Genomic DNA, 21387 nt, shown 5'->3' with positions numbered 1-21387 from the left:
GTGGGTTGTGGCTACCATTTTGGATGGCGTAGGCCTAGAGAACTGGATCAGAATAATTTAGCCCAGCACTCATGGTTTACCCTACCATACATTCCACATGACTACCATTATACCTTATTACCACCTAGAGTCAGCGTGGCCTCTCCCCTTGCCCATACCTGTGCTGGGACCACTGCTGCCCTGCCTGGCCTGGTCAATTCCATCTCCTACCCTTCTGCACCAGTGGGCTCAATCCCCTCTGGAGGCCCAGCCTGACACCCCAGGCAGAAAGGGGCCACTCTCCTGTGGAGGCCAGACCCCCTTCTCACCATAGACAGGCATGATGCAGGGAAAGGGCAGGAGAAAAAGGACAAAATTGGACTCTTTCATCACCTTTTTAAGTGGAAAAATACCAGAAACCAAAACAGACATGGCAGTAACCCTGAAGCAAAAGGAAAGACAAAGATCCCACATTTAAAGGTACCACGATGGAGCAAATTTGGCAAGAATCTGGTTGAGGCAAAGAAACCCTTTTGGAATGTGTCCAAATTCCTGGCTCACCATCTCCACTTTTACGGTTGACTCCTTCCCTGTGCAACATTCCAGCCCTTCATCTACCAGATCCTGTGCAGTGAAGGAGAGACCCAGCTTTCCTGTCACTGTACACACATCTGACCGCAAGCTGGCCCCCAGACCTTCTTCTAAGGACAGCTCGCCCCTCTCATCCACACTGGCCACTCCCTTTGGATGGCACAGGCCCTGCTGGGGGAGCAACCTTTGAATGGCTTTTTCTAACCTTTAGAAACCATGTGCCCCACCACCTGAATCCCTTACTGGCCGCACAGGGCTGCATGAGATGGGCACACCTTACCATTTCCTGGGCCACCTCATCAGGGGTCTCCTTCTCCAGGTCAAAGGTGAACTCAATGGCTCCATTGTCCTTGGGCTTGCCCTTCAACTTCTTGGGGTCTTCCACCCAGAGCCGTAAGGCAATGGTGGACTTCCGGCCATGGTCCTCCTCTGCGAGTTCCACCCTGACACCTGTGTCCTCTGCGAAGAAGGCATGGCTCAACAGGTCCTTGATCTCGTACCTGGAGGGAAAGCGGCTCACAGGCAGGGATTCTTGGATAAGGAGCCTCCATGCCCAGGCTCCTAGAACAGTGTGTGCATCTGCAGGGAGGTCGTGGTCAAAAACACACGCACAACATGGCACCTGAGCATCAGGGTGACACCCACCTAAAGCAGCTAGGCACTAGGTGAGCTGTGCTAGAAAGTTCTCACTTCACTATCTGGTGGGTTGGCCCTGTCCAAAGAGCAGTACCCAACAGTATGCATTTGGAGTCCTTAATTCCCAGGAAATGAGTAAATTCCCAGGAGATGACCTTACTGCTTCATGTTTTCAGACTTCCTTTTTGCTCCTTCATTACCAAAAGAAGACATGCTCATTGTATCAGGCCACCTGCTGTGCAGTTAAAGTCCCTGCAAATATGCAGGAGAGCTCTTAATCTTCACAAGGGACCCCTAACTCCAGATGGAACCAAAGGAGGTAGAATGCATCCCAGGTCCTCTCTCCTGCCCCCGCCATGATGGGGTCCGAGGTCTCCCTGGAGCAGTGAGGTTTGTAGGGGCTCCTGTAGAAGGAGGACCTGGTAAGACAACTCTGCTCCCCTAGTACAAATGGAACCACACAGCTCACACTGCTGGAGGTCTGGCTTCTTCTGGGTATCGTGTCTACAGAGCTGCCACGTGGCTGTGAGCATCAGCTAACTGCTCATCCCAGCTACTGAGGGTGTTGTGGGGATGAGCGGGCATTGCCCAGTTTGTCTGGGGGCGGGAGGGAAAACTGAAAGAGTACCATCAACTCTCTGGCTGTCCAGCTGGGAAGGCCAGCCCTACTCTGAGGGGGCAGCTGGCTTTGTGAGGGCCCTGAGGTGGGCGTGCTGCCGTAGAGATGGTGAGACAACTAGACACATCCCAAGCACAGCCTGGAGTTCAGAAGAGAGGGCAAGACTGAAGCAGGTTGGGAAATCCACACATGGAGATGTTCACTAAGGGCATGGAAATGAATGAAACTCCTGCAGACAAGCAGAAAAAAAAAAGCAAAACAGGGTAGAGGCCTAGGCACTCCGATGCTCCAGGCGAGGGTGGAGTCTATTCCCGGATGGCAGGGAAGGACCTGGGGCTGAGCACTGACTATACCAGCTCCCCATTCTGGTGTCACTGTGGCCTGAGCTGGTCTGTCTGACTTCTGAAGTTCTCCTTCCTTGGGAATGAAACTCTGAATGCCTGCTGGAATGATTTCAGCTAGAGAAAGACACAGACCCAGCACCTCCTTGGAACTCACCTTTCCTCCTTGTTCTTACAGATGCATTCCCCAATGATCTCCTTGATTTCGGGATCATGCACTTTCTCAAAGCTGGCTGGCTTGATGCCCTGAGGAGGAAAGAGAAGAGTCATCAGGCACCATTTGGGAGCTGGAGGCGCCACCATCCTGACTGACCCCAGCGCAGGGAAACCCCCTCCAGCTATGAAAGAAGGAACTAGTGCTTGGTTTGCCCTGAACAGACTGCTAGGAAATGGCACAAAATGTGCCACATGGCCACGTGCAGACCCTGGATGAGAGGGCTGGGAGGAAGGGACCTGTGGGTGCTCCCTTGCAGGGACCAGCTGCTGCCCACAGCAGTTCCTAGATGGAGACATCAAACCCAGCAGAACCTGGGGTCTGACAAGAGTTGAAGTGGAGCTCAGAGCTCAGGAAAGCTGAGGAAGTCACGAGGCAGAGTTCTAGAAAGGAAGGAGCAATGCACAATGAAGAGCCCAGATATCTACATGTAGTCCCATCAAATCCTTGTTTAGTATTAAGATCACAAGCACAGAGTTGATGCCACAGGGCCGGACAAAGATCCATGGGCGGTGGCGGTGGGGGGGGGGAGTTCCAAAAGTTCACGCAGAACAGGGATTATGTAAAGCATACAATGTACAGCGTCCAAACAAAAATCACTAAATATGCCAGGAGGCAGGAAAATGGGACCGGTGACCTGGCAGAAAACCAATCAACAGAAATGGAGAGTACTGGAACCTGCAGACAAGAAAGGAAAAACTTATTGTAGCTCTGTACAAATCTTTAAAGGAACAGCTATGATAGATATATAAAAAGAACCAAGTGGAACCATATGTGAAATGAAAGTTGCACCAGGGCAGATTAACTGCAGATCAGACACTGCAGAAGAAAAGATGTGTCAATAAAATCTACCAGACAGGAGCAAAGAGAAAGAGAAATTGCTGCAGAGGCTCTGTTCCCTTCATTTCAGAATTTGGGACACTAGCAAGGGCCAAGGAGGTACATGACACATAAAACTAGGGTCCCGAAGGACAGGATGGGGAGGCAGGGGTAGAAAAAGATACCTGAAAAATTTCCAACTTTGATGAAAACTCATAGATTCAACACACTCGATCCCCAGGCAAAAGAAAGCAGGGCAGGGAATAAATGGGCAAGTTGCATGAAGCCAGTGGGGCTCATTCTTTAATCTCCCTCCCCTCTGCATGAAGCCAGTGGCCTAGTTTGCTACCACTCAGGCCTCTGGATAGAAGACACATTCTTAGGCTCTTCTTTATCTGTCACAGTGTGCAGCAGCCACCATGGGCACTGGCCCTAGCCTCGTACCCAGGTTGAGGCCCCCACATCCATAGCTCCCTGATGACCACCCCCTCCCAACAACACACAGCACAGTCTCCATCTATGCTGCAGAATTTGATATTTGGGTTGACACTTCAAATATAGCAGTCAGCTTCTAGAAAGGTGTTGATCAGAGCTTGGCTGCAGAGCCTCCTGTGGCCAGCTTCCCCGTTAACTGGGAGGAAGAACCACAGCACTGTGGTGGACTCAATGCTTCCCACAGAGCCAGGCCTTTCTAACCACACTTGGGCTTCCTCCCCACACCTCTTCCCCACACCCTCCCCCCTCAGGGGGGCAAGAGCACTGATTGTGGTCACTGCTGCTGGCCAACGGCCAGGCCAGGAGACTTTTAGGGCAGGGGGCAGGAGGAACAGATGCCAGTCTAAGGGCAACCACTCCTCAACCACCGAGGGTCGTGCAGAAAGTGCACAGATATGCCCCACCCCAGAAGCAGGAGTCAGCACAGTTCATTTGCAATCTGGTTGGGGGTTTTTCCTGCGGGGGAGGTAACTAATTTTAAAATATCACACTAAAGTTTTCCACCCTGTCATTCTTCCTCCTTCAATAAGATTTCACTTTCAAAATCCTTATCCTGTCTTTTTTTTTCATAAAGAACATAAAGCATAAATTTTCCCAAGCAGGAGGAAGGGAGCAAGACACACCCGTGGAGCTTAGCTGGTGCAGCCCCCACAGACGTGGAGGGAAGAGCCCCAGAAGCGCTGGCCCAGCAATGTCCACTCACCCAGCCCTGGGCCTGGCACGCCCTCTGCCCCTAGCCCAGTGGCTGAGTCAGCACCCACCATCCACAGTACAAACCACAAGTCCAGGTTCCCCTCCCGTATTCCACAAATACCCCTCCAAGGACCAGCAAAAAGCGCCCAAAATCTCTTGAGCCCCTCTTTCTGCTTCTGCAGACCATCCATGCCTCCCTGGAGGAGCTATGCACTTCTGTGTGGGTTTCTGAGCCAGGTCCACAAAAGCCACCAGCCAAGGGCTCTGCCTGCCACCCCCTGCCTGCTATGCACACAGGAAAGGCTCCAGATAACCAAGTGACTGATAATTTAGAACTGACAGCCAAAGGAGAGAGAGACGGGTGCTATCTGCAAAGAAGGCTCAGCTGGAGGGCCAGGCCCAGGCAGGAGCTGTAGGGGTGTCCAGAACCAGGGCTCCATGCACATCCGCAGAAGCAGTCTCTGGCCACACAGATGCCCAGAGCAGAGCCGCATGGACAAAGCATTGTGCCCAGCAGCGCTTCCCAGGCTGGATGTGCTCCCAGGCCAAGGTGGAGACAGCGTAGACACCAGGGATCAGAGCAGTCTGTGGTCAAGGTCAGAGACAGCCCTGAGGGCCTCTTGGCGTCACCACAGGAACAAAGATGGGACAATGTAGGAACCAGCCCAGAAAAGTTCTGGCCTGGCCCCTCCACCTCTGCATGCTCTGTTTTCACTCCCTCAACCAGAGAGGCCACCGCAAAGGGAGGACCAGGCCCATCTGTTTGTACAGCTGAAGCCATCGGATCAACTCAAAAATCACTGAGACAGCAAAACAGGGATTAAGGTTCCCAGGCACTTGGCTAAGGGATGGTTTGGTGAAAAGGAAAACAAACTGTGGCTCCAAAATAAAGATGGGGATGCCAGCAGCCCTGGGGCAGCCCAGAGCAGGGGCTCTGGGGACAGGTACCCTGGCCACGCCTCCTGGAGCTATGGTCTCCGGAGTCTCAGTGTTCCCTGTGTGTGACAGCCTGTGAGGCTAAGCACCACCACAGCACCTCATCACCCCACCCCTTCTGCCACAAGACCTCAGCAGACACGCCTCAGCTTCCCATCTCTTTCCTCACACAGCTCCTTGGGAATTTTCCAGAGGTCCACAGAGCCAGTTGTGACTATGGCCCACACCCATCCCGGCATCCGTATTAACGAGATGGCTGGGTGGACTCACACAGGTGACCTTGCGGTAGATCTGGGCAGCATTCTGGCACTCCGAGTAGGGGTACTCCGAGGTGGCCATCTCCAGCATGCACATCCCAAAGGCATAGACGTCGACTGACTCATCGTAGTGTTCCTCGTACATCTCAGGAGCCATGAACTCAGGTGTACCTGTGCCAGGAGCAACAGACAACCATCAGCTGGCCATAGCTCGAGAAGCCAGCGCCCAGGAAAACCCTGCCTCTCAAAAAACCCCAGCCTCCCCCATTTGTCAGGTGACACACTCAGAATGCACAGCTTAATGTGCCTTGAGGGACCCAGGATTCAAACAGGACCAAGTTTCTGAAACTTCATCTCATGATTCTAAAGTTAGTGATTAGTCTGAGGCTCTACTCTCTGCCCACAGGGCTGGAAGACTATGACTGCTCAGGGGACATGTCTTTGTCCTGAGCACACCCTGGCTTGCTGTGGATATTGTGTCCCTGAGGACAGCCTCAACATCAGCTAGCACTCAGATACCCCAGGCTTGACGTAAACCTGGCGGTCACCCCAGAGTTGCTTATAACTGCAAAAAAATTAAAAACCAGGAAGGTCCTAAGTGTCCCAGGCACACCCCAGGACACTGTCACGTGAGACACGCAACTATCATCACCATTGTGAAGGTCAGCCTTGGGGACTGGGCAAACGACATCCACCTTACACTTTGCACAGAAGGTTAAATTGGACTGCTGTGGTGTGGGAAACACAAAAGATGCAAAACATTTGCCCTGACTCTTTCAGGCAGTCCTAGGGTTTGAACTGAGGGCCTCATGTTTGCTCATCAGGTGCTCTACCATTTGAGCCATGTCCCCAGTCCTTCTATGCTTTAGTTATTTTTTGGTCAGGATCTTGCTAACTTTTTGTGACTTTTTGTAACTTTTTACAATCCTCCCAGCCTTCACCTCCCAAGTAGCTGGGATTACAGCAGTGAGTCATCATGCTTGGCCTCTGCCCTGACTCTTTAAGGATGCAGGAACATATGATAGATTATGTAAAATAAACATATAAGCCTGCACATGCTTATGGCTTCACCTACAGAACCCATATGACTGTGGGGAGGAGAGACAATGGCTTGATTTTCCTCTTCCTTACTTTTCCTTTGCTTCTGAGTTTCTAATTTTCTATAATGAGCTTTTGCTTTAAGAATCACAACAGCCTTTTATTAAAGCAGGTCTGATCAAGTATTGAGCTGAAAGCAGTGAACAGGGACCAGAAACATCAGCAAGGCTGCTTATAATGTCTGTGTTTGCTAACTTTGGAATCAAAATGTTCTAGTTTTTATTTTTTTAAGCAAAAATAGTACAAAACAATTAATCGCAGTAAAAAGCCCATGTTAAAATTTCTTTCACTCATTATTTCGGTTCACCACACACTATGTCTAACCAAAAAAGTGGACACTTTGGGTAAACTGGGGAAAACCAAAAATGTATGTTTAGGTTTATGTAGAAGGATATGGATCTCTAGAGGAATCCATCAGAAATGATGGAGGCTGAATGGAGTCAGAGGAACCTTTTTCTAGGAATTGTTAGCCTTTTGGCCTTTTTTTCTTTTTTGGTGGTACTGGGGTTTAAACTCAGGGCCTCACACCTGCTAGGCAGGTGCTCTACCACTTGAGCCACTCCACCAGCCCTTTTATGTGTTGGGTATTTTTGAGATAGGGTCTCACATTCATTTTGGTCAGGCTAGCCTCAAACCACTATCCTCCTGATCTCTGCCTCCTGTGTAGCTAGGATTACAGGTGTGAGCCAGGGCCATCTGGCTTGAGTTAATATTCAAGTTGCTTTCCACCATTAAACTTGTCACAGAAAATTGAATGCCCTGCTTAGGTCTGGGCTGAAAGCAAAGATGCCACAAAAGCACAGGCAGGCCTCAGGAGGGAGTGATCCAAGCTTGGGCTGGTGACAATATGAACACCTGCTGGGCAAACAGCACCCCTCCTACCTCTCACAGGTCCCTACAGACCCCCTGAGGGGCACCACCTGCTGCATGGGCCTGAGCCACAAGGGCCACTAAGGAGAGCCCACCACCCCACCGTGGCAGGAGGTGCACAGCAGATTGTAGTCCCAAGCTGCAGGAAGGAAGAGCTCACTCCCCAGGGCCCCCTCGATTCTCCACAGTGCCACCCATGCTAACAGAGTCCCCTAATGCCAGGAGCCATGTGAAAGAATTTGCCTCATGATAGCTGAGAGAAACCACACAAAGCCCTTTCCTGCCACAGGGGCCAGCCAGGAATCTCAGAGGGGCGTGTCCCGGGCTTGGCCACATCCATCACAGCCAGGAGCTTACCAGGACCCTGGTCTCCAGGGCTGCTGGGCAGGAAACTGGGTACTGAGCCAGCCATACCCTGGCACCTGCAGGGACCCCCGCTAGCCCGGCAAGGACCCCCATTCACCAGCTGTGTAGATGGAGGCAGCAGTGTCCCTGGGTTAGGTCTCTTCAGAGATCTGAAGGAACTGGGGACCCTGCTCTCAGGAAACACCGCAGGCACCAAGTAGCCTGGCTTTGAGGGATGGGCTAAGAGGGAGACAGACCCAGCTCCGTGTCATGGCAGAGAGACACCCCCCTCACTCCGCCCAACTCTATACACACGTTTGGATGTTGATACACTCAACTCTTCCTTTCCCTTACACTGTAGTCATTTAAATCTGAAATTTAGAAATGACACAAGCATGTGTGTGCTCATGCATGTACACGTGTGTGTGTCCAGGGGACAGTCTTGCCTACATCTCACTGCAGAGCCACCCACTCACGCTCCCTAGGTCCCCGCAGATGAGTCTGTGTCAAAGTGAAGACACAGGCCCCATCCTCCTTCCCGGGCCTGGCTGCAGCCATGACACCAGGTGCTGGGGACCCGACCTGGTGCAGTCCCCTCTCCAAGTCTCTCCCACAGGAGGCAGGCCCCAGCCTTTCTTCTGCTTTTTTACAGAGAAGTGACTGCAGCTTTGTGACTACAAGGCATCTCAGTCCCGTGCTGAGCTGAGGCTGCATCCTGGGGCCTAGCAGACGTGGGTGGAGAGGGACTCACTCCAATCTGACGCTAAGATCACCCCTACAGCCTCTGACAACTGTCCACTGTCAGGATTGCCGGGTTCTGGGTCTATAATGAAAGATAACTTTCTTCATGAAATCAAAGCCCTAGCTGTCCTCATTGGTTTTGCTAGAACAAAACTAAAGCAACACAGCTGGCCCTTGCCCACCTTCTCACTGGACAGGAGGAACCCACCTTCCTGTCTCCCTGCCAGGCAGACTCCACACTGCCTGGGGGCTTTCAGTGCTTACTTATAACAGACACCAGGTACCCAACAGTCCAGTCCCCCCTCCTACCTCCACCTAGCACCCCCAACCCATCCAGAGCTCTTTCTAAAATAATTACCCTCAACTCACTCCCCACTGGGCCTGGTTCCATTGCCACCGCTCCAGGAAGCCCTCCCAGATAAGGCCAGGCACTTTAGCAGCTCCAGGGCTCAGCTGGCTACATGACCACCTGAATAGCATCCACCTCATTGCCATCTCCAGCAAGAGAGTTGGGGCAGTCCCCAGGCCTAGCAAAGTGGACATAAATCAGCAAGACACACATCGTGAGGATGAGACCCACACAGGCAAGTCCTGCTGGTGACATGTGGCTTACAGCACATGGAGCTGATACTGAGGATGATATCGCCTCCCTGAAACCATGCACACCCCTCCCAGAGCCACTGATGCCACCTGTGACCCCACATGCACCATGTCTGAAGGGTAAAGCAAAGGCCTACAAGAAGAACTCTGTGGCCACAAAGAAACAGGTCCTTGAAATCAGCTGCTCCCAAGACACCAAGACACATGTTAGTGGAGTCAGGGGAAGGCTCTCCTTGAGAAGAGGGGGCCTGTGGTCTGAAGCTGTCCCTCCAACAGGACTGCAGCTGCAGAATCCAGGAGGGTTCAGACCCTTTACCACCAGGGAAGACACCCATATGGGCAGTCTGAACCAACACCTCTCACAGGCAGGGGTAACCCTACGAACAAGCTGGGGACAGAGATTCCATTCACAGCCCCGCTGAGATGCCTAGGAAACAGGCCTGGAAAGCCCCTGCCTGCTCATAGCCCCTCCCTCAGCTGCCGATGGGCCTCTTGGCCCAGGGCCGGGAGGAGTACCACTAACTAAACTGCTCCAAGAGTAGGGGCAACTGAGGGCATTCTTCATCCCAGCCTTTGTAATCAAGTTTCCTAGGCATCAACTGAGAAAAGCCAGGGCAACTGGGGGTTAGAGGGAGGCCCCACTGTTCCTGCTGGAAATACCCAGCCTTCGTCCTAACCCATTCCTGCATCGTGAAACCTGGTTTCCAAAACAGCAAAGAGCTTGCTGGTCATGCAAAGCCTGGGGGCTCACTGGGCACCTCTGTTTCATAGAGTAGGAAACGCCTTGTCCTGAATGTTTACTTCTGAGGCAGAAGACTCCAAGAAGTCCTCCTGCCACTTATCTGAAATTAGGAGTCACTTCCAAGGGCAAATTTGCAAAACCTGCCTGGAAACTGCCTAGAGCTCAGAGCTAGGGTATGGGTTACCTACAGTCCTGGAGCCCTGCTCCCCCTAAGTGGAGGACAGGCCTTTGCCTGTCCCATCCATTTCACACATAGTGAAACTGAGGCCTTGGTCAATCCCTGCTCCCTATCCACTCAGCTCTCCCAGAGTTGCCAGAGACTTTTACATTCAAAGGGCCTCCCTGCCCTGGGCAGCTACCCTACCCCAGATATCACATTCCAAACACACAACTCCAACTACAGCAGTTCCCAGAGATTACCAAAGGGTTTCATTTTCCCCACAGGTCAAGTGCTTTCCCCCAGCATGAAGCAAAACCATGAATTCATGAAGCCTGAGAACAAGCACTCTCCATCCTGCCTCAATGGGAAGGGACAGGCCATGTCTCAGTTGACACTGGGCCTCTTCTGATCCCACCCCACACGTGGTACTGAGCAGAGATTCCCAGCGCTCTCACTCCAAAGCTCACAAGGTCCTGTTCAGGGTCCAGTGGACCCTTAGTGCCTCTGTGCCACAACCACCCTGGAGCTGGGCACATAGCACAATCCAGACCCCTTGACCCCACACAGCAGTTACCAGGGTTGCCCCCGGGTCCAGGGCAACCCCCCTCCAAGAACACAGGACACTATCCCCAAAAGTTGGCCAGGCGGCTTCTCAGAGGAGGACACCTGAGCCAAGGACTGAGGGCAAGAAAAGAGGCCAAAATCCCCAGGAAACCAAAATCTCCTAGTGTCACCTCCCAACACTGTGCAGACACCGCTTTGGGCCCTCCTCCAGCTTTGTGTCCAGATCCCCCAGTTGTTACTTCCTTGGCCCCTCAGCTGGGGTACATCCCTGCCTGCTGGAACCAACTCCAGCATCACTTGCCACAAGCTCCCCAGTTCCTCTGCAGCAGGGCTTCCTCCTGTCTCCCAAGTGGCCACAGTGCCCACACACACCACGGAAGCTGGCACCTCATCTACCACCCCCACCCAACAATCAGAGCCAGAGAGCTAATGCAGACACCATGCAGACCCCGAGTCTGGATAGGGAAGGGGCAGCAGAGCAGTGTCCCCAGCTAAGTGGTAAAGTGTTCCCTGATGGGCAAGTTCTCTGGCTCAGCCACAGAGGCTGGAGGGATGCTTAAACACCTGGCCTGAGGCCTCCCCTGGGCCCATTTGCTTGGCTGAGCTTCCTACAATAGGTCTGCCATAGCTAAGCAAAACCAGATGCTGGTGGCCCTGGAATGCTGCCTGGTCTTGGTGGGCTTCAGGGCTCTGGGGAGGAGAACGGACTCACCTATCACACTTTTGGCAAATGATGCTCTTTTGAGGGTGGCCAGGCCCAAGTCACCAATCTTCACAGACCCAGTTGGCCCGGTGATGAAGATATTGTCACACTTGAGGTCTCGATGGATGATGGGGGGTGTCCGCGTGTGAAGGAAGAGCAGGCCCTTCAGGATCTGCCGGCACCAGCTGCGCAGAACCTTGGGCTTCATCACCTTGAACCGCTTCAGGTACCTGGGACGGGGCAGAATGCACCAAGCAATTCACCAGTGGTAAAGTCTGCATAGCCCTGTCAGTCCTGCCTGTTACAAAGCCTATCCAGGCCCTTCTGGTACCCACCGGAGGCAGGCAGTGAGGGCAAAAGAGGAGAGCGGGCAGTCCCGCCCCTAGCCAGGGTTACACAGCAGGAGGCAGATTGAACAGGCAGCCAGGCTGGGACCACAACACTGCACTTGCTCCTGGAGTTAGAGTTCTCGCTACTAAATCTCATGCCAACCACAGTCCTAATCTCCCTCTGACTCAGAGAAAAGCCACTGCAGCAGGACAAGGTCCCAGCCAGAGGACACCTAGGGTGAGGGTTAGGGGAATCCAGGGTCTGTGGGAACCCCCAGAGCCAGAAGTCAAGAAGGTCAGGCCCTCCCTGCAATTGGCCACCCATGTGACCTGCTCAAACATGCCCCCTGGGAAGGGGTGACTGTGCCTTCACCTGTGAGTAAAGCTGCCCGGTGACAGGGGACACCAAAGTCCTGCCTGAGGCCCCAGGGTCAATACAATTCAGACAAATCCAGGCTGCAGGCCACACAGAGGGAAAGACCCCTGTCCCCATAGTTCAGACCTACAGACTGGGATCTCAGGGAGAAAGAGTAAGCTGTCATAACACCCATAGCCACCTGGCCTCTATCCCTCACTATGTTCTGGTCTGCTTTTCACTACCAGGAACTGGTGCCCAGAGATAAAGCCCCAGATGAGGCAAATGAGCCATCCCACTGGGAAGTAAACAACCTCCCAGTGTCCCACATAAGAAGAGACAGTGGGAAGTTCCTAGATGTAACCTGGGAAGGGCTGCATTTGTCCAAGAGGTCAGACGGAGCCAAATGTTAGGAGGAACTGCTAGATTTCTTTCTTCTCATTTGGGGAAAGGGCTTCTCATTGCTCAGAGGACAAAGACTTACCACTCAAAAGGGACACTTCTGAGAGGAAGAACAATGGACCACAGGCACCAGCCAGGATGGCCCCCAGAAGCCAGGGACCTTGGTCACCCCCAGCTACGATGGCCCTGCACCCATGGCTAAGACCACCCCTGCAGGCAGGTGGCACTTACGTCTTCAGCGTTCCCGAGGTCATCAGCTCGGTCACCAGCACAATGCACCGCTTGCCCTTGGCACTGGACTCCCAGAAGTCGTAGAAGCGCACGATGTTGGGGTGCTGCAGGCCTTTCAGCATCTCCGCCTCCTCCTTGAACCGCTGCCGCTCCAGCTTGGTGAGCTTCCGGTCCTGCAGAGAGAGACAGACACGCTGGGCGGGCAGCGCCCATGGGGCTCAGCCTGAAGCATCCAGCTGCCCGGCCCATTCTCTCACTCCTCAGAGCGGGGTAGGGCAGGTGCAGGGAACACAGGAAAGGACAAGGAAGTTAACCTGAAGTCTCAGAGGCAGTGCTAAGCAGCAGAATCTGCCCTTTCCTCTCTACCCACAGAGGAACAAGCGGGCCACCACACCTGACTCTTAGGGCCCTGCAACCCCAATGCAGCCCCTCCACAGGGACCTCTGCAGAAAGAAGCTCCAGGAAGCCAGAAACATCTCACAAGCCACACTGCCAAGTTCATGCACTTTCTCACTAAAAACACCTTGGAGGCCTTGCTCCCTCAGCCGTCATTTACCTTCTGAGTGTTTATTAAAGGAAAGAAACATCAGTCTGCTTCTAATGTATACACAGCTGGGAGGAAGTGCTCAGGACCCAGGAGACCGCAACAGAGGAGAGGCTGACACGTGCCAGAGACCAAGCTGAGATGGAGGAGGGAAAGTCTCAGCACACCGATGCTGAAAGCCAGCAGCCCGGTTCCTCTGAGGTGAGTGCAGCCGCACTTTCCCCTGGCCTTGGGCCACTATGCCCAGCTGAGCCAGCAGAGCTAACTGACTGACCTGAAGCACATAAACATCATCACCATCCTAGGATCCCTTGCCAAGTACCTGAGCTGGGCATCCTCTGTCAAGAACTCTGCATGGCCCCCAGAGAGAAACTCCAACGCTGCACCACATCCAAACTTGCGCAGCGTGACCTCCCTGCCCCATCTTCCCTGGCATCCCCTCACCTGATCCCCCGCCTCATTCCCCTCCACAGTCCATCAGGACACTGGTCCTTCCACTCCCCTCCCCAAATCCTTCCATGGACTCTCACCATAGAGCACCACAAATAAACTCAAATTGCTGCACATTCCAAAGCCCCCCTGTGCTTCCAAGTTCATCTTCGAGATGCAACCCACATCCATGGGCCCAGCCATGGCCTCTCCCTACTCTGTACGCACAATGTGCTCTCCTTGCCTCCACCTGAATGATCCCCAAGGTCACTGCCTGGCCTGGTCCAAGAGACCTACAAGGCCTACAGAGCAACGCCTGACTCCTCCCACACAGGAACCACAGGAATGTGACAAAAGAGACATGTGTATTTTCAAAAAGAAACCATAAACATGACTGAACATAGAACGGAAATTCTGAGGCATTCCAGGAAGACAGAAAGCAGGTGAATTTGGATAGATTGGGAAAGACCAAAGCTAAAAAGAAACTCAAGCCGAGCTTCTTCAGAGGCCCCAAATTATGTCAAGCCAGCCTCCAATATGGAGAGGAGAGGTTAGCCATAGGGTCATGACAAGGGTCACCTTGTTAAGAAATTATCTCCCAAGAACCAAGTGTAGTAGATAACACTTGTAATCCCAGTTATTCAGAAAGCAAGTATCGGGAAGATGAAGGTTAAGGGTCAAACTGGACAAAAAGTTACTGAGACCCCCCCACCAATCTCAACAAAAAGCCAGGCACTGTAATTCCAATTATGCAAGAGACAAAGGTAGAGGATGGTGCCCTGAAACCAGCCCTGTGCAAAAATACAACACTTTGTCTGAAAAATAATGCAAAAAAAAGGGCTGGGAGTGTAGCTCAAGTGGTAGAGCACCTGCCTAACAAATGCAAAGCCCTGAGTTCAAACCTCAGTACCACCAAAAAAAAATTATCTCCCAAATGGCAGCTGCACCTATTATACCATTTTTCTACCAAGCCTACCAGATTCCTGCCCCAAAACACAAACCCTCATGGGCCCCTTCGCTTATCAGTGGGGCAAGACAGCAATCCTCACCAACAGAGCCCAACAGCCTAGAGAGACCATCAGCAAGGCCAAACCCAGAAAGACAATTCAGAGAATGAGGGCAACTTCAAAAACATTTCATTAAGTTCCCATAAAGATCCAAGAGGCTGACAAGCATACACAGAGCAAGCTTCTATTTAAAAAGCAACAATCAAGAAAGAGTTCTTGCCAATCAAGCTAGACTTGATTTAAAAATAAGACCTCCTATAATCCAATGAAATGTTAAGTACAAAAATGTGAATCTTTAACCTAGACAATAAAATGGAAACATGTTCTGCTCATTAAAATGGTCATTTAGCTATCCGACGAAGGACTTGAACCCCAAATATAGCAAGAACGTCCAAAACTCCATTATTTTTTTCAAAAGGCATTAATGAGTACTTCACCAAACGAAGATATGGAAATGGCCAACAGCACATGAAAGGCATTTGCCACTAGTCACTGGGAAAATACTGGTTAAACCACACTGAGACACCCCTTCACTCCCCCAGAAGAGCTACACCACGATTGATCGTTCCGGTTCCAGGACAGCTGAGAAAAATGAGCCCCTCTTTGCACACTGCTGCTGGGTGCACACCTATTCTATGTCCAGACATTCCACTCCCAGAGATCACCTAAGAGAAAGGAAACAGAAATCCAAAGATACAGGCACATAGATGTCCATAGCAGTTCCTTTCATTCCAGCCCCACCTAGAGTCAGTGGAAACACCTCTGGCCAGGTAAATGAAAACCAAGCTGTGGTAACTCATCCAAATACACCTCAGCCACAAAAAAGGAAAAAAACTGCTGTTCTCCCACCATGGGTAAATCCTCAAAACACTAAGATGAATAAAAAAAGCTAGACTCCACACGTATGTCTGATACAATCCCATTTTGCTATGAAACTCTGGAAAAGACAGAACTAACACAAGGGTCACCATGAGCACAGGGGTTGCCTCTGAGGTGGGTAGACGTGTGGGCTGAGAAAGCTTGGAGGGTGAGAGAATGTTCTCCCTCAGCTGAGGACAAAGGCTGCACCTGTGTGTGCATTTGTCAAAGCCCATCAACTTGCATGTTCAAGATGTCTCACTACATGCAAACTGCACTTCAGGTTTTCAAATGTAACCCCCAAAAAAGTAAAAACATCCAAAGACCTAATGAGAAAAGTATACAAGAAAGAAGAAAATAAGAGAAACATTAAGTGACATGAAAGAGCCACCTGGAAATCCAACAACTGTGTAACAGGAGTTCTGAGAACAGACACCATGAAGTAAAAATAGACAGTGGGACAGCATTTCCCCGAACTGGAAGAACAGTTTAGGATAAAAAGACCTGCCAAAGCCAGGTCAGAGTAAATGAAAAATGACCCACCTCCAGACCTGTTCCAGGGAAATTTCAGAATCCTGAGGCCCAAGAACAAATCCTATCTGCAAAAAACAACTCATATGGCAGCAAGTCTCATCAGTGACACTGGGTACAGGGGTGGGAATAGCAGCTTCAAAGTGCCGACTCAGAGTTTTATACCCAGCCAAACATACATCTAGCCATCCAGACTCATTTTCAGACATGCAGAGATTCAAAGTTTACTTACCACATGCCCTAGGTGAAGGCAACAGACAAGGATTTGGCTGAGTTGACCTTTGGGGTAATGAGGATGAAGGCAATAAGGAGACAGACTACCTCAGCTGGGCAAGCTCACCCACAAAGCATTCTGGGGGCAACCTTTTATCTACAGTTCCCTTGCTGTAGGCATAGTCACAGACTCAGGAGAAACCTCATGGCATCATTTACAGCTTACATCATTGCCAGTATTGTATCATCAACCAACAGCAGTGTGTGAAAGATTTCCATGTACCTTCAGAGCAAAATGCCCATATTATAAACAAATAACAAAAATGAGAGAGGTGTGTGTGTGTGTGTGTGCTAGGGTTCAAATGGCCTGGCACACAAGGACAAGGACAGTGCTTTACCACTGAGCCACAAACCCCACCCCATACTATAGCCCTCATTTTTGATGGCCAAGTACCGGCTAAAGTTGATAAAGACGTGAAAGTCAGCAGTTGTCAGCCCTGGCACCACTGGGGGTCAGGCTAGTAAGGGAGGAGGAGGAAGCCTCACAGTATACTTTATGCCACCAGGCTGTTTCAATCAAGCAGTACACTGCTTGGTCATTTGAAGGTTCATCAGCATGTCCTCTGAGCACAGCCCTTCATCTCTCTCACAGAGCTTGCCCCAGTCATCCTCACCCAATTGTTCCATTGCTGGCTGGTCCCATTAGATTGGCGATTCCCAGATGGCAGGAACAACCCAACCACAGGCACTGCATCCACATTAGTGAGGTGAATTCATTAATTCATCTACTAGGAGGGCTTAAGGTCAATAGGCAAGGCAGGAAGAAAGCACCTAGTCCCTAGAAGATTCCCAAATCCTAACAGAGTTGCAATGTCCTGAAGGTCCAGTGCTGAGAGAAATGGGCTTCCAGACTCCTTACCCAGATCGGGCAGTGAGGTCACTAGCCCCCGGGTCCTTGAGGCTCTAGTTCCTGGTGAAAATCCACCAGATGGTAAGTGACAACGTTTTGGAACGATACTGGCTCTAATTGTGCACAGGTGAGGTAGGATGGCAACCACCAAGCTGGGATGGAGCCACTCAGGGGAGCTTGAGTCAGACAGCACCCTGGTCCCCTTCAGGCCTGTCCCATGCTCCAGAGCTACCTGGGGACACACACCACAGGGGTGCTTTTGCTACTGACTAAGAGTGACAGAGGCCTCTGCTTAGAAAGCACTCGGGTGTCTGCAGGTCACTCCCTCATGTCACACCTCTGCCAGAACATCCCCAATGGGCATTAGCTGAAGTCACCAGCCCCACGAGGGACACACTTGCTACCTTTGGAGGGCTGCAGCATCTTTCAGCAAAAGCCCAAGGACCAATCCCTCTTGAGGACCAGGAGCAGGTGAGATCTTCAAACAGGGTATTGGGAGGAGGGAAGAGCTTTGGCAAGGTGCAAACTTGTAGTGAGCTCTTCTCCAGGTAATTCGTTCCAGCTCCTTATGGCTGTGAGTCAAAAACCAAAAAAAGTTGCATTTTTGTCCAGAACTGTCCTGTGTAGGGAGAACAGGCCCAGTAGGGAAGCACCAAGTATAAAGTTGGATAGGATGGGGAAGACTGTGGGGAACCCAGGTCCCCAAGGACTCACCTCCCTTAGGAAGGCAGCTAAGGCTACGACCTCACACCTATGCTCCCTCCGTCCCCCTCACTTCCTGGAGGTGCCCCAGTACTCTGAAGAGGCCCAGTGGACTCCCTGCCACTTCTAGGGTCAGCTAGAACACTGCTCACTGTCCTCTCACCTGACGCAGGTGAGGGCACAGGGTCTGGAAGTCTCTGGGCTGAGCAAGTGTGCAGGGAATGGTGTGATAGGAGAGGCTGAGCTGCCCTAACCCCAAGGAAAGCGGGCAACAGACAAGAAAACAGCCATGCAATTCAGTGCTATGCTGAAAACTGGGGTGAAGGGACAGGTGGGCAGCACTGGTCAGGGCACCTTGGTCCCAGGGAGAAGCCTTCATGGCAGGCAGGCAGCCCAGGGAGAACTGCAATCCCTTACCCTACCTGAGACACCGGCAGGGATGGGGTCCCATGAGAAAGAGGTCTCCAGACAGATGTAAGTTCAGGTTGCACATTGTGTCTTACAACAGGGCCGGCAGGGGACAGGCCCTGGGCAGCAGCTAGTACTGGGCTTTGGGTGGCTCGGCGGAGCTGTCCTTGTTCCCCTGAGGGCTGACTGTCCCTACCCAGCACCTACACGGCCAGTGAAGGAAGAACCTGACAGCTCCCAGGCCTGCTCCCTGCACATCACTGCAGGTGTATCCCTGAGCCTGCACCAGCCTCATCACAGCTGCCGAGTGAGCACCTGGTTCCAATCCATTTTGCAGAAAAGGCGCTGTCATTAAACCAAATCCAGTTACCAGGCAGAAGTGGGCGATACCGTACATGGCCTTCAGGAGTTGCAGATGGAGGTGATGCAACCCAGAGTGGCAGAAAGGGACACCAGCAATCCGCACCAGGTCCCGCTGTCTGTCTGGTGAGCTGGCATGAGCACAGACAGGAAGAGAGCCTCAATGGCCGGTCACTGGCCAGGCACTTCTGTTACTCCATCTTCTTTGTCAAAAGCCCTAGGAAGTTTATAATTATCTCAGCAGAAACTTCAACGCGACTGTTTCCCCACACACACATTGCTTTTGTAAGTAATACTGTTTCTTAAAAGGAGAAGGAGGGGACAGAGGGCAGAGGGGAAGATGTCAGGTGGCTTGAGGCTTTGCTCTCTCAAAGGCCACATGGGACCATAGTCTCCTACCCCCAGTAGGAGGCTTCCCAGTAAGCCACACACAGAAAACTAGGTGTCCTGGCTCAGGGGAAGAGGGCAATGCGATAAAGTAAATCATTTCAATTGATTTTGAATCTAAACATCAAAAAACTAAATCATCCTGGATTAATTATTTTAAATGAGGTACTGGTTCAGGTAGGCAGTTGAGTCCACAGGTTTGGACATCAGGCTTGATCAAGGTGCCTCTCTTGTTCCAGCATTCTGGAAATAGTGATTCTTTTTTAATGTTCTTTGAAATCTCTCCCACAGAATCCAAATGTCACAATGATCTGAAATCCCTACCAACGGTTTCACAAACACATGATCCAGTCTGGATTCATATTCCCATGGCAGGAGACCTGGTGAGGTGGGACAGCTCTTTCTCAGTCTTTTCCGATGCCCTGTCACACCTCTCTGCCACAAAGCTGTACATGCTAGAACACAGCTTTTTTTTTAATTCCAGTGATCTGCCTTTTGGTCGGAACCACCATCTTCCAGTAATTCACCAAAATCATGAACACAAAGTGAATTCTGAGAAGAGGCACACAATCTATGTTCTCTAGGCCTTTGAAAAAACATGGAGTTGTTCCTCTGGTCACATAGATTTGAGTCCACAAGAAGGACTGCATTGTAGACTTCAGGGGATGGGCACTGTTCAAAAACGAACACCCCACAAACGTTACCACAGCAAAACTGGAAGAGTCTACAATGCTACCCAGCATTGCTGTTGGCAGTGCTGTGAATAAGCAAGTTATGGGCAAGATTCTTGCCCAGAGAATTAATGTGTGTATTGACCATATTAAGTGCTCTAAGAGCCAAAGAAAAATCCTGAAACGTGTGAAGGAAAGTGACCAGAAAAAGAAGGAAGCCAACAAAAAAGGAATCTTAGTTCAGCGAAACAAAGCACCAACCTGCCCTGCTGTGAGAACCACTGGGAAGGAGCCCAGGCTGCCAGAACCTAAGTCCTAGGAATTCATGGCACGATAGATACAAGACATGAATAAAAGATCTGTAGGCTGATCCTAAGGCTCTGAGGACCAAAGGTGTTTCTTCTGGACTGAGTGGCCATCACAAACTAGCAGTGCACAGGTGACCAAAACAAAGAATGAGTACTATTGAAAATGCACCTTCTACTGAGCTGCATGGAGCTTTGGGCCAGTTGCCTCACACACGTGGGCGAGTCTGAGATCTCTCTGAAGAGAGGCAGGACCCAGCAGCAGTCTGCCCACCTTCTGGCTTAGATACAACACTTGTCACTTAGTCAGAAGACAGCACAGGAAGTTGGCTAGCCAAAGTGCAGACTCTACACTCCCTACTAGCACGTGCAAGATTCAGGGATGTCTTCTTTCACCCTTCTTTGGGACCAAAGGCCACCTTGCAGGACCTGCTCAGTGTTACTGAGCACATACAGCGGGCTCTGTAGACTAGTCCCCGGAGGCCCCTATGCCTGGACCTCAATGGGGCCTACTGTATGCTCTGCATGTTGGGTGGGGTCAGTCACAAGGGGAGAGGGAGGGGTGCCTGGGTGGTGCCCCTCTGCCCAGCATGCACATGGCAGGTCAGTCTGGGGTAGACTTTCTATGCAGGTTTTAGCTATAGGAGCCTACCTCTCCCCAGACAAAGCCGCCAAGTACAGGTATAGACAGGGCCACTATGGTGAGCCAGCAACCTCTCACCATGTGGCAAGGATGGGGCAGGGTGCAAGGAAAGAGGCATGAATGCCAAGAGAAGGAGGAAGACTGCGGGGGGGGGGGGCAGGGGATGACATAAGACAGAGACACAGGCACTCCTGCTCCTCTGAGACCCTGACCCATGACAGGGCATGGCCGTGGGCCATCTGGACCAGACACTGGGCAGGCCAGCAACTTAACAGCAGACATGAGTTTCCTGCAGCTCCCTTCCCCCCCTCCACACACACATATACACACAGCCTGTTCTGGGGTCTCAGGCCTCACACAGGTCACAACAAACCCTAGGCCCTTCCTCCCAACAGGAAGCCCATCAGGGCTAGATGATCCCAGCCCCCCTCAGGTCATAATACCAAGCCAGGGCCTCAAGGCCACCCAGCCTGATACCCAGTCACTGGGCTGTTGCCACTCAGCAGCTCTGTCTTGGATACAGAGTCACCAGCTGCCTCTTCATGGTGTCATGGTACCCATTCCCTACAAGCCAGGAAAGGTCCTGGGTCTCCTTGGTGTATGTCAGGCTGTGCTGGCAGAGTTGCTAAGCACCATGGCTGGCCCAGGAGGCCTGCGCCCCACTCCACCCCGTGCTGTTCTACACTCGGCCTTGGGCCC

General features: G+C 51.7%; 1 protein-coding gene across 15 annotated transcripts in view; it reads right to left on the bottom strand.

Moving 5' to 3' along the window:
- Wnk2 (WNK lysine deficient protein kinase 2) overlaps positions 1 to 21387 on the bottom strand; it is a 128608-nt gene that overhangs the window by 77479 nt on the left and 29742 nt on the right. For all 15 annotated transcript variants that reach the window (XM_020186437.2, XM_074052515.1, XM_020186473.2 and 12 more), the window contains 5 exons: positions 12721 to 12893; positions 11413 to 11633; positions 5594 to 5751; positions 2324 to 2412; positions 851 to 1070 (listed from right to left, as the gene is read on the bottom strand). In XM_020186437.2, coding sequence (XP_020042026.2) covers positions 851 to 1070; positions 2324 to 2412; positions 5594 to 5751; positions 11413 to 11633; positions 12721 to 12893 — 861 coding nt within the window. The remainder of the gene's footprint in view (positions 1 to 850; positions 1071 to 2323; positions 2413 to 5593; positions 5752 to 11412; positions 11634 to 12720; positions 12894 to 21387) is intronic.

The sequence above is a fragment of the Castor canadensis genome, chromosome 13 (genome assembly GCF_047511655.1).
Source record: "Castor canadensis chromosome 13, mCasCan1.hap1v2, whole genome shotgun sequence".
NCBI lineage: Eukaryota > Metazoa > Chordata > Mammalia > Rodentia > Castoridae > Castor > Castor canadensis.
Note: the sequence above shows the minus strand (reverse complement) of the source record. Positions and strands in the feature narration are given on the sequence as shown.